A 14,688-nucleotide genomic window follows, 5' to 3' on the forward strand; every position below is an offset into this window, starting at 1 on the left:
GTATTTTTCATAACTGGTTTGAGAATACAATTATTTTGGTTGGTCAGTTACTGAATAAGGATGGATATCTACTCTCATATGGGGAATTTCTTGATAAGTTTAAAATTCCAATAACCCCGAAAGAATATGCAAGTGTTTTTGATGAGATTCCAAGGGGGGGGGTTACATAAATATATTAATTGGCAATATTAACATCAAAGATAAATGATGTAAGAAACAGATCAGGAATATTGTTTGTGATACCCTGATTCCCTCAGCAAGATTTGTGATACCCTGATTCCCTCAGCAAGATTCTCCCTCAGCAAGATTCTTTTGGGCAGATATCTATGGTGATATACAATGGCGGAAAGCATGGAAAATTGCTAACAAATATTGTATCAGTAACAAAGTAAAGGAAGTTTTATTTAAAATGTTACATAGAATTTATCCTGTGAAATATGTTTTGGAAAGATTCAAGCTGTCACGACCGTCGTATGAATAATTAGACCAAGGCGCAGTGTGAGTAGAGTTCCACATTTTAATAATAGTGAAACTTCCAAAAACAACAAAGCTGTGACGATCGTGAAACACGTAGCCCACATAGGCACTCACACAAAACTATATCCCACATCGCAGGTGGGAAAAAGGACACACTAAGTATGATCCCCAATTAGAGGTAACGATTATCAGCTGCCTCCAATTGGGAACCATACACACACACACCAACATAGAAATATAATTCCTAGAAACCCCCCTAGTCACGCCCTGACCTAAAACACCCCGAGGGCTCTCTATGGTCAGGGCGTGACAAGCTGAATATACCTGTGATTTCTGTGGAATGGAGAAGGAGACCATTTTGCATTTGTTATTTACCTGTATTTATAGCAGAATGTTTTGGATTGACATACAGAATTTTGTTACAAAAGAATAGGACCGGTTGTACTATTTAATGGTTTTGATATGATTTATTTCAGAAATTCTGACATAGATAAAGATGTAGTATATTTAATTCAACTGCTAATAATACTAAGTAAATTTCATATTCACAAATGGTCTAATTCAAAACCTAACTTTTTTCACTTTATAAATGAGTTTAAACAATATGGCAGCACTCTGACTAAAATGAAAAACAAAAAGGCAATTAAAACTTGTTTGTTTAGGATTCCTGGCAATGTAAATAGTGTGTTAGTATGCTTGTTTGCATGTGACTATTCCTCTTTTGTTTCATGATATTTGTTAATAAAAAAAGAAAATAAAAAAGCCCTGGAAAAGTTGAAGTCATATTGAACAACTACCAGAGAGAACCTTCTCTACATAGGAATTGCATACCACATTTCTTCCATACATCAAAATAATACTTTATTGTCAATCAGCAATTACTTACTTAGATAAGGCCTCAACAAGGCCCCAGTTAATGTTTGAAAATAACTTATGTCAGTGCCAATGAGTTACACTGAGTGTATAAAACATTAAGAACACCTGCTCTTTCCAAGACATATGCTGACCAGGTGAATCCAGGTTAACGCTATAATCCCTTATGGATGTCACTAGTTAAATCCACTTAAATAAGTATAGATAAAGAGGAGGAGAAAAGTTAAAAAAAATATTGTAAGGCTTGAGATAATTGAGACATGGATTGTGTATGTGTGCCATTCAGAGGGTGAATGGGCAAGACAAAATATTTACATGCCTTTCAACGGGGCATGGTAGTAGGTGCCAGGGGTACCAGTTTGTGTCAAGAACTGCAACGCTGCTGGATTTTTACGCTCCAAAGTCTCCCGTGTGTATCAAGAATGGTCCACCACTCAAAAGACAATTTGACACAACTGTAGGACTGTCCTCACCTGAAACCCCACCTCTTTAAGGAATACCTAGGATAGGATAAAGTAATCCTTCTAACCCCCCCCCCCCCCTTAAAAGATTTAGATGCACTATTGTAAAGTGGTTGTTCCACTGGATATCATAAGGTGAATGCACCAATTTGTAAGTCGCTGTGGATAAGAGCGTCTGCTAAATGACTTAAATGTAAAAAATGTAAATGTAATATACACATTATGACATAATAAAGAGCTTAATCTTTCACGAAATAAAGACATAGAAGCATACCCAATTATACAGGTTCTACACATTCCATTTCTCCATGGCAATAGAATGTAAACATTCTATTTTGCACCAAACATCGCCTACAACTCAATTCTAAGTGCAGCATATTGGACGACAACACAGTCATTGATCATTTGCAACTTTAAGTCATTCCTGTTATCTCTAGAGCATCCCGTATATCTATAGCGCGGCATTTCTTCCCCATCTTTCCATGGATAGGGTTTGGTGCATTCCGGAGTTCACTTATGGTCCCACAAAGGTAATCTTAGGAGAAATTAATTTTAGCATAGTGTAAATGCCTGAGCATAATGTGCATAACAAAGCATAATTATTTTCATTATCTTCAAAGGAATTCTGTAGAAGCAGCCTTTATTTTCAGACTCTGCAGGCCTGCTGGGAGGAAACATATTACAATAAACAGGTAAGATTCATCCCACAAAAACATAAACAACAGAAAGAGAGTTGTATTTCAAGACAGTTTATAGAAGTTGGTCATAAGAGTTCTTAATATCACTTGCAAATTATCAGGCATGAGTAGTTGTGAAATGTTGCGAGAGGCCCTTCTGAAAGCACATGATATGGTATTTCGTGGTATGGTCTCACACCTTACCTCATCTTGCAGAAGAAGGTCATGGTCCATTATCTGCTGCTCCAGAGTCAAGGCCAGGTCCCGCCCCATGTCACCACGGAGCACATGAGCAACTGGCTGGTGTCTCAGGGCAAAAAATCCTTTAGGGAGAGGTGAGCACCACGTCAGCACTCACCTTCACTGCCATTCCCTGCCACCAGCAGCACTCCAGGTTTGGGTAAAATAAACTACAGAAAAATCAGAAGCCAGGAAAGTTGAATTGCTCTGTGTTTTATTTGAAGGGTGTGGAAGGAAACCCTGGAGGAGGGAAACGACCTCGCTCGGCTGGTAAGAGAATGATAGTTAGAGACATACTACAAGTTAGTGAGCTCTTTACTAGCCTTTCAACAACGAGTTAGCACAGCAGGATAGATCTGTTGTGAAATTACACTAATGGGACTTCCTGTTTCATACTGCAGGCCTGGGAAGTAAACACTTGCCTAAAAATGATGGACATAGAGCACGAGGCTTTCTGCAAGCTCCGCCGCTCCATGCACTCCACCTCGCCAGCTGACATGTGAGTTCCATGTACTGCCCTGCATGACTTGATCCATTTATCTACACATCTGGAACTACGCAGAAACAGACTAAGACAGTGTTCTCTGTGAGGACATTGCACATTGTTTAGCTTTGTCTTCTCCTTTTTGTTGATTTCAGCGATCCTAAAGTCCACAGCATCGTGGAGAGAGCTGTGAGGAGCATTCTGGGCGTGCAGTCCAATGAGCCCCGTAGCAACCTGCTCAGCCCATCTCAGGTGGTCGTGGAGGTGGTGCCCAGGCTCCTCCTGGCCCTGTGGCTTCAGCCAGAGGAAGGCCATTCAGAGCACCCAATCCTAATAAGCGGGATGGCCGTGGGCATGGTGGCGGCCGTAGTGGAGAAGCTCTCCTGCATGTTAAAGGACCCTTCACATCACATCCCTTTCTCTCGGGCTGCTGCTTTTGACTCTGTGCGGTCGATCCTCGGGAGAATCAGTCAGTCCTTCTCCACCGATGACCTCCAGAGCCCTTTTTATATGAGCTCTGTCTGTGCCTTTGTGGCGAACGAGGTTCAGAGCCGCTTCCAGCCCCCTGCAGCCACCCTACCAGTCCCCCCTGTCCTCCCGGTGGCCGTCTCCACCACACGACCAGCTGACATCCAAGCAGGTGAGTAGCAATGATAGAGAGCACTCTGACAGATGCCTGTTCTGATGACATCTTGGTGTAGTAGTAGTAGAGCTCATCAGGATTGTTGTTGTCACCCATGACACAGACCCAGCATCTTCCCACCTGGAAGTTGTGGACATCACCCCCAAAACAGAGGCAGACCCGGCTTGTTCCCACCTGGAGGTTGTGGACATCACCCCAAAAACAGAGGCAGACCCGGCTTGTTCCCACCTGGAGGTTGTGAACATCACCCCTAACACAGAGGCAGACCCGGCTTGTTCCCACCTGGAGGTTGTGAACATCACCCCTAACACAGAGGCAGACCCGGGTTGTTCCCAACTAGATATTGTGGACATCACCCCAAAAACAGAGGCAGACCCGGGTTGTTCCCACCTGGAGGTTGTGGATATCACCCCTAAAACAGAGGCAGACCCGGCATCTTCCCACCTGGAGGTTCAAGACATTACCCCAAAAACAGAGGCAGGCCCGGGTTCTTCCCACCTGAATAATGTGGACATAACCATTAATACAGAGGCAGATCCGGCTTCTTCCCACCTGAATGTTGTGGACGTAACCCCTAACACAGAGGCAGAGCCGGCTTCTTTCCACCTGAATAATGTGGACATCACCCCTAATACAGAGGCAGAGCCCATCTCTTCCCTCTTGGAGGTTGTGGACGTCACACCTGAAGAAAGGACTCTCACGATGGCCGTCTTCACCACTCTGCCAGCTGACATCCAAGCAGGTGAGTAACACTTAGAGAGCACTCTGACAGGTGCCGTTTGTCATGACATCTTAGTAGAACCTTTCAACTGGCCAGTGTTTAGAACCTACGGTTTGCATTTGTTTACATTCTGTTCCTCTTTTTCCCTTTCCAGAGGATGTTGCTGTGGTCATCCCGGATGTCACCCCACACGTCACCAAGGACGTGACACTGGATGTTCCATGTAGAGCTAGGAAAGGGGCAGTCCGGCGATTATTTTGCAGGCTTTGGAAGGCAGTGTGCTGCTGCGCCTGCTACAAGGAAGAGGAGGAACAATATTAATTATTCATCAGACATTCAGAAATGGGATTGAACCATAGACCATTAAATTATTTGCATTCTAATTGAACTCAATTCTGCTTTTCTTCTGTTTATTACTTAATTTCAGAACTTTTCTATAAACTTTCACTTTGCAAGTGTGGAGTAGGTTGTGGAAATAAGTGGGAAACATCCCAATTTTAATGCTTTTAATTATTTACTTAGTACATTTAAAAAATATTATTTGACAACAAAAAAACGAAGGGAAAGGAAAATGGCAGGGTGGTGTGGCAGGTGCCGCTTCTCATACAAATGCTGTTATTTTATCTAAAACATCAGGTGTACGCCGACCCCAGCTAAGTAACTCATGCAAAGATTTAAAGCACAATGATGTGTTTTATCTCCAGTACATTGCCATGATTGTCAGTTATGTAGCTGCTCTACTGATAATCTCAGTGCGTCCTTGCTGGGATGACACAATCAATCTACTGCCGGAGAATATCAACACCAAACACATTGGTTCACCGTTCCACGGGAGCGGACAGTACACAGCATACCATAATGTTCTGAATAATGGCCAAGTCTACCTCGCTCCCTATTCCACTGACCTGCTTAGGCGTAACAAACACAAGTCCAACATTTATCGGAAACTGTTAAACTACCTTTTCACTATCCTCCTGCTCTCCGGGGATGTGCAACTCAATCCTGGGCCCAGGGGCGAAAATCTGATATCAACTTTGGAGGGGGACAATTACATGAAATTTTCTCAAGAGCAATTCCTGAGGAGGACACCACAAGTAGTACTGTAACACATAGCCTACATTGTAATATGGTAAATGTATATTGAGGAACCAAAGAAATAAGGTGTTTGACGTACTCCTAACTACCGGTACCCAAAACTACACAACTAATCACAACAGCAATACCATTGCCTTTAACAAATCTTAGTTCAGTCACCAGTTTAAGTTGAGAGTGGGGGTATCCATGGCATTTTCCAATTATGTTCCTATTTTACAAGTCAAAAAAATTGAGAACCTTTCATAATGTTGCCAAACAAAGACTCAACAAACTTACCTGAGACTCCCTGTCTCTGCCAGTCTGTCCCTGCATATCTGTCCCCAACTCTGCTGTCTGTGTGCCATCTGTTGCCTGCTCTGCCTAATGACATCATTGTGAAACATTTCCATTAGAATTTCATTTCTTTCTTATGAACATTTTATCAACTAGTCTTTGAGATATTAGGCTACTAGGGTTCTTACTATGCGTTTTGGTGTATTGAAAAATACTCTGATGTCTGTCTTTTATTTTTCTGCCATTTTTCTACCTGGCTGGCTACACACACAGTGTGTAGGTTATTTACAGTAGGAGATGGGCTTCTATCATCTTCAATCATTCTATATGGGCTTCGATCTAAAAGGTAGCTAGCAAATGTGAAACGGATTAAAATGACAAGAGTTGACAGCTGTATGAGTTCACCATTTACACAACGTATGCTGCAACTTTCTGTAATTTTAATAGTTTGTTTCATATTGGCTGGCTTCCAACAATAGCTGAATTTGCAAAGCTAGCGAGCACCAATTCAGTTTCAGTGGTGTTTGCTATAATCTTTGCTACCCGGGTTAAATAAAGGTGAAATTAAATAAATAAAAGTTCCCTTGCGACAATTTAGCTTTTGCAACGAGACCATTAAATATATTTAAGACAATGGTAGATGAGAGTGTAGTTCTGTTCAGTTTGGACTTCAGTTTATCGCTAACCTTATCACAGGGACTTTGAAGCACTAACTTACATCATCTGCATGCTGATTCCATCTTTGACGACGCCACATAAATGGAATAGGTACTAGCTAGCTTAATAGTTAATATTTGCGCGCTAGCTCTGCATATTCAGCTAGTGTGTGTGCGCGATGGACTGGATGAACCTCACGGCAGTTACGTAGCAAGCTAAGGAACTGGCAGTGGATCAAACTGTTGTGAGGCAAAGGGCGGGGGGGTCGCAATCTTTTGAAACTTAAAAACACGTTATTAAGTGTCTATAATCAGCACAATTGCTTTCATTGCATATTATTAATATTTTTTAAATTACATAGTTATGTTTCAGTGATATATTGGGGGGGACAAATCATATTTTTCCCAGGATGGGGGGGGGGTCGTGTCCCCCCGTCCCCCCCGGGATTTCCGCCCCTGGTCAAATGTCAGAATCATGTCGCATGAAAACATCATTAAATTGAGGGCAGATTATAAAATTTACTGTGACATAACATCCATGTAATTTCCATTAAATTACGTTGAACCAACGTATGTGAATTGATGTATGTGCCCAGTGGGAAGTGATCAATTCGAAATGATTGAATACATACAGTATTACAAGGAAAGAGACACAAAAATTGCTTCGAAAAGCTCGAAAAAGTCTCATTTCCCTGGGCCACCCAAAAGTAAAATGTATGTACGCATTACTGTACATCGTTTTGGATGAAAGCATCTGCTTTCAAATCTCTGACGCTCATACATATTTACAATCTCGCGATGTTTATTTCTGGCGCTTTCACGTTTGCGAGATTTTGTGAAGTAAATGATGCGCAGGAGAACTCCATGAAATCAGTGACATTAACGGGTCCAAATCGAGCAAAAAGCTTTAAATTAAAAGTCCATCGTTTACTTGAACACATCACAAATTGTAGTGTATTTCCCTGTTTCAAGAAGCGTTCTGTTTCGTTTCTCTGATCTCTGAAAAGTAATTTAGGTTTTCAATATTCTTCACTAAATAATATCTGGAATAATAGTTTAATTTCCATTCCACTAGATGGCACTATCCCCTATGCTACTCCCTGTCAGGGTCTGAGGATTCTGAAACAAAATAGTTTAGGCTCTTGAAACGCATCGGTGTGTTGGTAGATGTGCTGCTGTACATTGTTATAAACACGTATTACACTGCTATAGACTTTTATTATCAATGTCATTCATTAACACATGTTACATTATAAATGATGATCCTGTGTAGAGCATGCCGATCCCACCACCAGGGTTGTGGGTTCAATTCCCGAGGCAACCCATACGTAGAATGTATGTGCAAATGACTGTAAGTCGCTTTGGATGAAAAGATCTGCTAAATGGCATATATTATGATTACATTGTTTAAACAACAGGCCTACAATGTGAAAGTCTATTGCTTTTTCAAATGAAAATTTGTGTTGGAACTTTACATCAGTTGGAAAGGCAGGACATGTATCTGTTAATGTTAGCCTTCCAATGAGCTTATCATATTAACTTTCAACACGAAAAGTACGGTTTACTTCACTTTTAATCAGGTAACAGCCGTTTACAGTCTTTCTTTAGTTTATCATTCTTACTCTTCCCAAATCACTTAAACTATATTTCTTTATTTCCCATGGGCTTCACCAGAGTACCCCCTAGTGGCTGGAATACAACTGTATTAAGCCCCTTACAACACCCCCCCTGCAAAAACGAAATGTTGTCCCAAACATTTCACTGGCCTTAAAACAAACAGAAGATGTAAGTACTGGTCATGAGAACAACGGAGAAACTGGCCTAACAGCCATATAACTATCTAGACATGTCCAGTCTGCCTTATGGGCAAAAACGCAACCCCCACTAAACATTATCACACTGTGATTAGTAAAGGTAAACAAGAAAATATATACACATCAGAACATCTCTAGTTGGTATCCTGATAAGAGCTTGGCAGCCCTAAAGTGTTATAGGTTAGAATGTCTCTGGGCCTCCTCTGCCGGTGTGAACGGCGGGGCAAGGTCATGGGTGACCCCAATGAATCAGTGTCCACTTCATCATGAGATGATTGAGTCTCTGAGCCCTCAGCTGTTTTCATATTTACCCCTGTCCTCTCCGGGCTCTCTCTGAGGACTGGCTGGCACTCCTTCACAGTGAAGTTTCTATCAGTCTGACGCCGTTCCGTTCACAAAGACACAGAGGAGGAGGAACTATCCAACACCCAGAGAGAGAGAACGAGTGACCTCAGTTGAACACAGTCAGAAAGAGGAGGTGGAAGAGGCGTTAGATAGAGGAGGAGGTTACCCCAGAGGCCATTCCTCCTGTTCATGTGAGCAAGAAAGAGCAGAAGGCTTCTGATCAGCCAAATGGCAGGCAGATGGAGAGGTCATAGTGATTCACACCCCCAGAGAGAAAGACAACCCACACAACCTCTTGGTTGAGATGAACCACACAGAGGTAGAGGCAGAGGGCCTTCAGGGCTAGCCAGTCAGCCTGCCTGCTCTGAACCTCAAGTCAATTGTATTTAAATTCATGTTCATTAAAGATTTTTATTCAAGAATTAAAAAGTCCCATTTACTTAATGATCATTTTTCACTGTCTTCAACCTCAAGAACCAGGGTGAGTCTGGGTAACCCTTTTACTGGGCAAACACAACTTCGATATCGTCATAGACTAGGCCGAAACGTTAATCTTTTAACCTTGCCTGAATAAAACAATGCATTTTTTTATAGTGAGCAAGAGTAGTGCTTTTTCCTTTTCAATGATGATTCAAATTTTTGGTTGCACCGAAACTCAACGTTGGTTGAGCGCCCTGCGTTTTTTTGTTGTCAATTTTTTTTTTAAATGTACAAAGTAAATTATTAAAAGCATTAAAATTGGGATGTTTCCCACTTATTTATAAAACCTACTCCACACTTGCATAGTGAAAGTTTATAGAAAAGTTCTGAAATTAAGTAGTAAACAGAAGAAAAGCAGAATTGAGTCCAATTATAATGCGAATAATTTAATGGTCTATGGTTCAATCCCACTTCTGAATGTCTGATGAATAATTAATATTGTTCCTCCTCTTCCTTGTAGCAGGCGCAGCAGCACACTGCCCTCCAAAGCCTGCAAAATAATCGCCGGACTGCCCCTTTCCTAGCTCTACATGGAACATCCAGTGTCACGTCCTTGGTTACGTGTGGGGTGACATCCGGGATGACCACAGCAACATCCTCTGGAAAGGGAAAAAAGAGGAACAGAATGTAAACAAATGCAAACCGTAGGTTCTAAACACTGGCCAGTTGAAAGGTTCTTCTAAGATGTCATGACAAACGGCACCTGTCAGAGTGCTCTCTAAGTGTTACTCACCTGCTTGGATGTCAGCTGGCAGAGTGGTGAAGACGGCCATCGTGAGAGTCCTTTCTTCAGGTGTGACGTCCACAACCTCCAAGAGGGAAGAGATGGGCTCTGCCTCTGTATTAGGGGTGATGTCCACAATATTTAGGTGGAAAGAAGCCGGCTCTGCCTCTGTGTTAGGGGTTATGTCCACATTATTCAGGTGGAAAGAAGCCGGCTCTGCCTCTGTGTTAGGGGTTATGTCCACAACATTCAGGTGGAAAGAAGCCGGCTCTGCCTCTGTGTTAGGGGTTATGTCCACAACATTGAGGTGGGAAGAAGCCGGATCTGCCTCTGTATTAAGGGTTATGTCCACAACATTCAGGTGGAGAGAAGCCGGATCTGCTTCTGTATTAAGGGTTATGTCCACAACATTCAGGTGGAGAGAAGCCGGATCTGCCTCTGTGTTAGGGGTGATGTCCACAACCTCCAGGTGGGAAGAAGCCGGGCCTGCCTCTGTTTTTGGGGTGATGTCTTGAACCTCCAGGTGGGAAGAACCCGGATCTGCCTCTGTATTAAGGGTTATGTCCACAACATTCAGGTGGGAAGAAGCCGGATCTGCCTCTGTATTAAGGGTTATGTCCACAACATTCAGGTGGAGAGAAGCCGGATCTGCCTCTGTATTAAGGGTTATGTCCACAACATTCAGGTGGAGAGAAGCCGGGTCTTCCTCTGTGTTAGGGGTGATGTTCACAACCTCCAGGTGGGAAGATGCCGGGTCTGCCTCTGTTTTTGGGGTGATGTCTTGAACTTCCAGGTGGGAACAACCCGGGTCTGCCTCTGTTTTTGGGGTGATGTCCACAACCTCCAGGTGGGAACAAGCCGGGTCTGCGTCTGTTTTTGGGGTGATGTCCACAACCTCCAGGTGGGAACAAGCCGGGTCTGCCTCTGTGTTAGGGGTGACTTTCACAATCTCCAGGTGGAAAGAAGCCGGATCTGCCTCTGTGTTAGTGGTGATGTCCACAACATTCAGGTGGGAAGACGCTGGGTCTGTGTCATGGGTGACAACAACAATCCTGATGAGCTCTACTACTACTACACCAAGATGTCATCAGAACAGGCATCTGTCAGAGTGCTCGCTATCATTGCTACTCACCTGCTTGGATGTCAGCTGGTCGTGTAGTGGAGAAAGCCCCCGGGAGGACAGGGGGGACTGGTAGGGTGGATGCAGGGGGCTGGAAGCGGCTCTGAACCTCGTTCGCCACAAAGGCACAGACAGAGCTCATATAAAAAGGGCTCTGGAGGTCATCGGTGGAGAAGGACTGACTGATTCTCCCGAGGATCGACCGCACAGAGTCAAAAGCAGCAGCCCGAGAGAAAGGGATGTGTGGGGAAGGGTCCTTTAACATGCAGGAGAGCTTCTCCACTACGGCCGCCACCATGCCCACGGCCATCCCGCTTATTAGGATTGGGTGCTCTGAATGGCCTTCCTCTGGTTGAAGCCACAGGGCCAGGAGGAGCCTGGGCACCACCTCCACCACCACCTGAGATGGGCTGAGCAGGTTGCTACGGGGCTCATTGGACTGCACGCCCAGAATGCTCCTCACAGCTCTCTCCACGATGCTGTGGACTTTAGGATCGCTGAAATCAACAAAAAGGAGAAGACAAAGCTAAATAATGTGCAATGTCCTCACAGAGAACACTGTCTTAGTCTGTTTCTCCGTAGTTCCAGATGTGTAGATAAATGGATCAAGTCATGCAGGGCAGTACATGGAACTCACATGTCAGCTGGCGAGGTGGAATGCATGGAGCGGCGGAGCTTGCAGAAAGCCTCGTGCTCTATGTCCATCATTTTTAGGCAAGTGTTTACTTCCCAGGCCTGCAGTATGAAACAGGAAGTCCCATTAGTGTAATTTCACAACAGATCTATCCTGCTGTGCTAACTCGTTGTTGAAAGGCTAGTAAAGAGCTCACTAACTTGTAGTATGTCTCTAACTATCATTCTCTTACCAGCCGAGCGAGGTCGTTTCCCTCCTCCAGGGTTTCCTTCCACACCCTTCAAATAAAACACAGAGCAATTCAACTTTCCTGGTTTCTGATTTTTCTGTAGTTTATTTTACCCAAACCTGGAGTGCTGCTGGTGGCAGGGAATGGCAGTGAAGGTGAGTGCTGACGTGGTGCTCACCTCTCCCTAAGGGATTTTTTGCCCTGAGACACCAGCCAGTTGCTCATGTGCTCCGTGGTGACATGGGGCGGGACCTGGCCTTGACTCTGGAGCAGCAGATAATGGACCATGACCTTCTTCTGCAAGATGAGGTAAGGTGTGAGACCATGCCACGAAATACCATATCATGTGCTTTCAGAAGGGCCTCTCGCAACATTTCACAACTACTCATGCCTGATAATTTGCAAGTGATATTAAGAACTCTTATGACCAACTTCTATAAACTGTCTTGAAATACAACTCTCTTTCTGTTGTTTATGTTTTTGTGGGATGAATCTTACCTGTTTATTGTAATATGTTTCCTCCCAGCAGGCCTGCAGAGTCTGAAAATAAAGGCTGCTTCTACAGAATTCCTTTGAAGATAATGAAAATAATTATGCTTTTTTATGCACATTATGCACAGGCATTTACACTACGCTAAAATTTATTTCTCCTAAGATTACCTTTGTGGGACCATAAGTGAACTCCGGAATGCACCAAACCCTATCCATGGAAAGATGGGGAAGAAATGCAGCGCTATAGATATACGGGATGCTCTAGAGATAACAGAAATGACTTAAAGTTGCAAATGATCAATGACTGTGTTGTCGTCCAATATGCTGCACTTAGAATTGAGTTGTAGGCGATGTTTGGTGCAAAATAGAATGTTTACATTCTATTGCCATGGAGAAATGGAATGTGTAGAACCTGTATAATTGGGTATGCTTCTATGTCTTTATTTCATGAAAGATGAAGCTCTTTATTATGTCATAATGTGTATATGAGGACAGTCCCACAGTTGTGTCAAATTGTCTTTTGAGTGGTGGACCATTCTTGATACACACGGGAGGGAGACTTTGAAGCGTAAAAAAAACAGCAGCGTTGCAGTTCTTGACACAAACTGGTACCCCTGGCACCTACTACCATGCCCCGTTGAACGGCATGTAAATATTTTGTCTTGCCCATTCACCCTCTGAATGGCACACATTCACAATCCATGTCTCAATTATCTCAAGCCTTACAATATTTTTTTAAAGCTTTCTCCTCCTCTTTATCTATACTTATTTAAGTGGATTTAACTAGTGACATCCATAAGGGATTATAGCGTTAACCTGGATTCATCTGGTCAGCATATGTCTTGGAAAGAGCAGGTGTTCTTAATGTTTTATACACTCAGTGTAACTCATTGGCACTGACATAAGTTATTTTCAACCATTAACTGGGGCCTTGTTGAGGCCTTATCTAAGTAAGTAATTGCTGATTGACAATAAAGTATTATTTTGATGTATGGAAAAAATATGGTATGCAATTCCTATGTAGAGAAGGTTCTCTCTGGTAGTTGTTCAATATGACTTCAACTTTTACAGGGCTTTTTATTTTTATTTTTTATTAACAAATATCATGAAACAAAAGAGGAATAGTCACATGCAAACAAGCATACTAACAAACTATTTACATTGCCCGGAATCCTAAACAAACCAATCATATTCATTAATAATACAAGTTTTAATTGCCTTTTTGTTTTTACATTTACATTTTACATTTTAGTCATTTAGCAGACGCTCTTATCCAGAGCGACTTACAGTAGTGAATGCATACATTTCATACAATTTCATACATTTATTTTTTTTTTTCCTGTGCTGGCCCCCCGTGGGAATCGAACCCACAACCCTGGTGTTGCAAACACCATGCTCTACCAACTGAGCTACAGGGAAGCATTCTAGTCAGAGTGCTGCCATATTGTTTAAACTCATTTATAAAGTTAAAAAGTTAGGTTTTGAATTAGACCATTTGTGAATATGAAATTTACCTAGTATTATTAGCAGTTGAATTAAATATACTACATATTTATGTCAGAATTTCTGAAATAAAGCATTATATCAAAACCAGTAAATAGTACAACCGGTCCTATTTTTTTGTAACAAAATGCTGTATGCCAATCCAAAACATTCTGCTATAAATACAGGTAAAAAACAAATGCAAAATGGTCTCCTTCTCCATTCCACAGAAATCAGTTATATTCAGCTTGTCACGCCCTGACCATAGAGAGCCCTCGGGGTTCTCTATGGTGTTTTAGGTCAGGGCGTGACTAGGGGGATTTCTAGGTATTATATATTTATGTTGGTGTGTGTGTATGGTTCCCAATTGGAGGCAGCTGATAATCGTTACCTCTAATTGGGGATCATACTTAGTGTGTCCTTTTTCCCACATGCGATGTGGGATATAGTTTTGTGTGAGTGCCTATGTGCGCTACGTGTTTCATGATCGTCATAGCTTTGTTGTTTTTGGAAGTTTCACTATTATTAAAATGTGGAACTCTACTCACACTGTGCCTTGGTCTAATTATTCATACGAGGTCGTGACAGCTTGACTCTTTCCCAAACATATTTCACAGGATAAATTCTATGTAACATTTTAAATGAAACTTCCTTTACTTTGTTACTGATACAATATTTGTTAGCAATTTTCCATGCTTTCCGCCATTGTATATTACCATAGATATCTGCCCAAAAGAATCTTGCTGAGGGAATTGTAGTATCACAAAC

General features: G+C 42.4%; 2 protein-coding genes and 1 long non-coding RNA gene across 3 annotated transcripts; 2 read left to right on the forward strand and 1 right to left on the reverse strand.

The window, feature by feature from the left end:
• Positions 1-1,976: 1,976 nt before the first annotated feature.
• LOC123731761 (uncharacterized) lies at positions 1,977-2,939 on the forward strand. Its single transcript, XR_006762826.1, has 3 exons — positions 1,977-2,341; positions 2,432-2,503; positions 2,705-2,939. It is a non-coding gene; the product is annotated as an uncharacterized lncRNA (long non-coding RNA).
• A 665-nt stretch (positions 2,940-3,604) lies between these two features.
• On the forward strand, positions 3,605-4,925 carry LOC123731760 (pheromone-regulated protein PRM7). Its single transcript, XM_045711163.1, has 3 exons — positions 3,605-3,852; positions 3,959-4,597; positions 4,731-4,925. The coding sequence occupies exons 1-3, from the start codon at positions 3,723-3,725 to the stop codon at positions 4,895-4,897; spliced, it is 936 nt and encodes a 311-aa protein (XP_045567119.1). The 5' UTR covers positions 3,605-3,722; the 3' UTR covers positions 4,898-4,925.
• A 4,684-nt stretch (positions 4,926-9,609) lies between these two features.
• Positions 9,610-13,085, reverse strand: LOC106590944 (uncharacterized). Its single transcript, XM_014182121.2, has 8 exons — positions 12,607-13,085; positions 12,445-12,516; positions 12,125-12,243; positions 11,950-11,995; positions 11,721-11,818; positions 11,096-11,580; positions 9,973-10,989; positions 9,610-9,838 (listed from the first exon to the last, which is right to left on the reverse strand). Exons 1-8 carry the CDS (start codon positions 12,652-12,654, stop codon positions 9,672-9,674), a joined length of 2,052 nt encoding a protein of 683 aa, XP_014037596.2. The 5' UTR covers positions 12,655-13,085; the 3' UTR covers positions 9,610-9,671.
• Positions 13,086-14,688: the final 1,603 nt, after the last annotated feature.

Source organism: Salmo salar, unplaced genomic scaffold, assembly GCF_905237065.1.
Source record: "Salmo salar unplaced genomic scaffold, Ssal_v3.1, whole genome shotgun sequence".
Taxonomy (NCBI): domain Eukaryota; kingdom Metazoa; phylum Chordata; class Actinopteri; order Salmoniformes; family Salmonidae; genus Salmo; species Salmo salar.

What these genes read in the sequence shown, in the direction of transcription:
- LOC123731760 (XM_045711163.1), top strand. Translation starts at nt 3,723, where the DNA reads ATGAGCTCTGTCTGTGCCTTTGTGGCGAACGAGGTTCAGAGCCGCTTC. An exon ending in ACCAGCTGACATCCAAGCAG is followed by an intron (nt 3,853 to 3,958) that starts GTGAGTAGCAAT and finishes CCCATGACACAG; the next exon opens with ACCCAGCATCTTCCCACCTG. An exon ending in GCCAGCTGACATCCAAGCAG is followed by an intron (nt 4,598 to 4,730) that starts GTGAGTAACACT and finishes TTCCCTTTCCAG; the next exon opens with AGGATGTTGCTGTGGTCATC.
- LOC106590944 (XM_014182121.2), bottom strand. Translation starts at nt 12,654, where the DNA reads ATGGATAGGGTTTGGTGCATTCCGGAGTTCACTTATGGTCCCACAAAG. An exon ending in AAAAAATCCCTTAGGGAGAG is followed by an intron (nt 11,996 to 12,124) that starts GTGAGCACCACG and finishes TTTTATTTGAAG; the next exon opens with GGTGTGGAAGGAAACCCTGG. An exon ending in TCCACCTCGCCAGCTGACAT is followed by an intron (nt 11,581 to 11,720) that starts GTGAGTTCCATG and finishes TGTTGATTTCAG; the next exon opens with CGATCCTAAAGTCCACAGCA.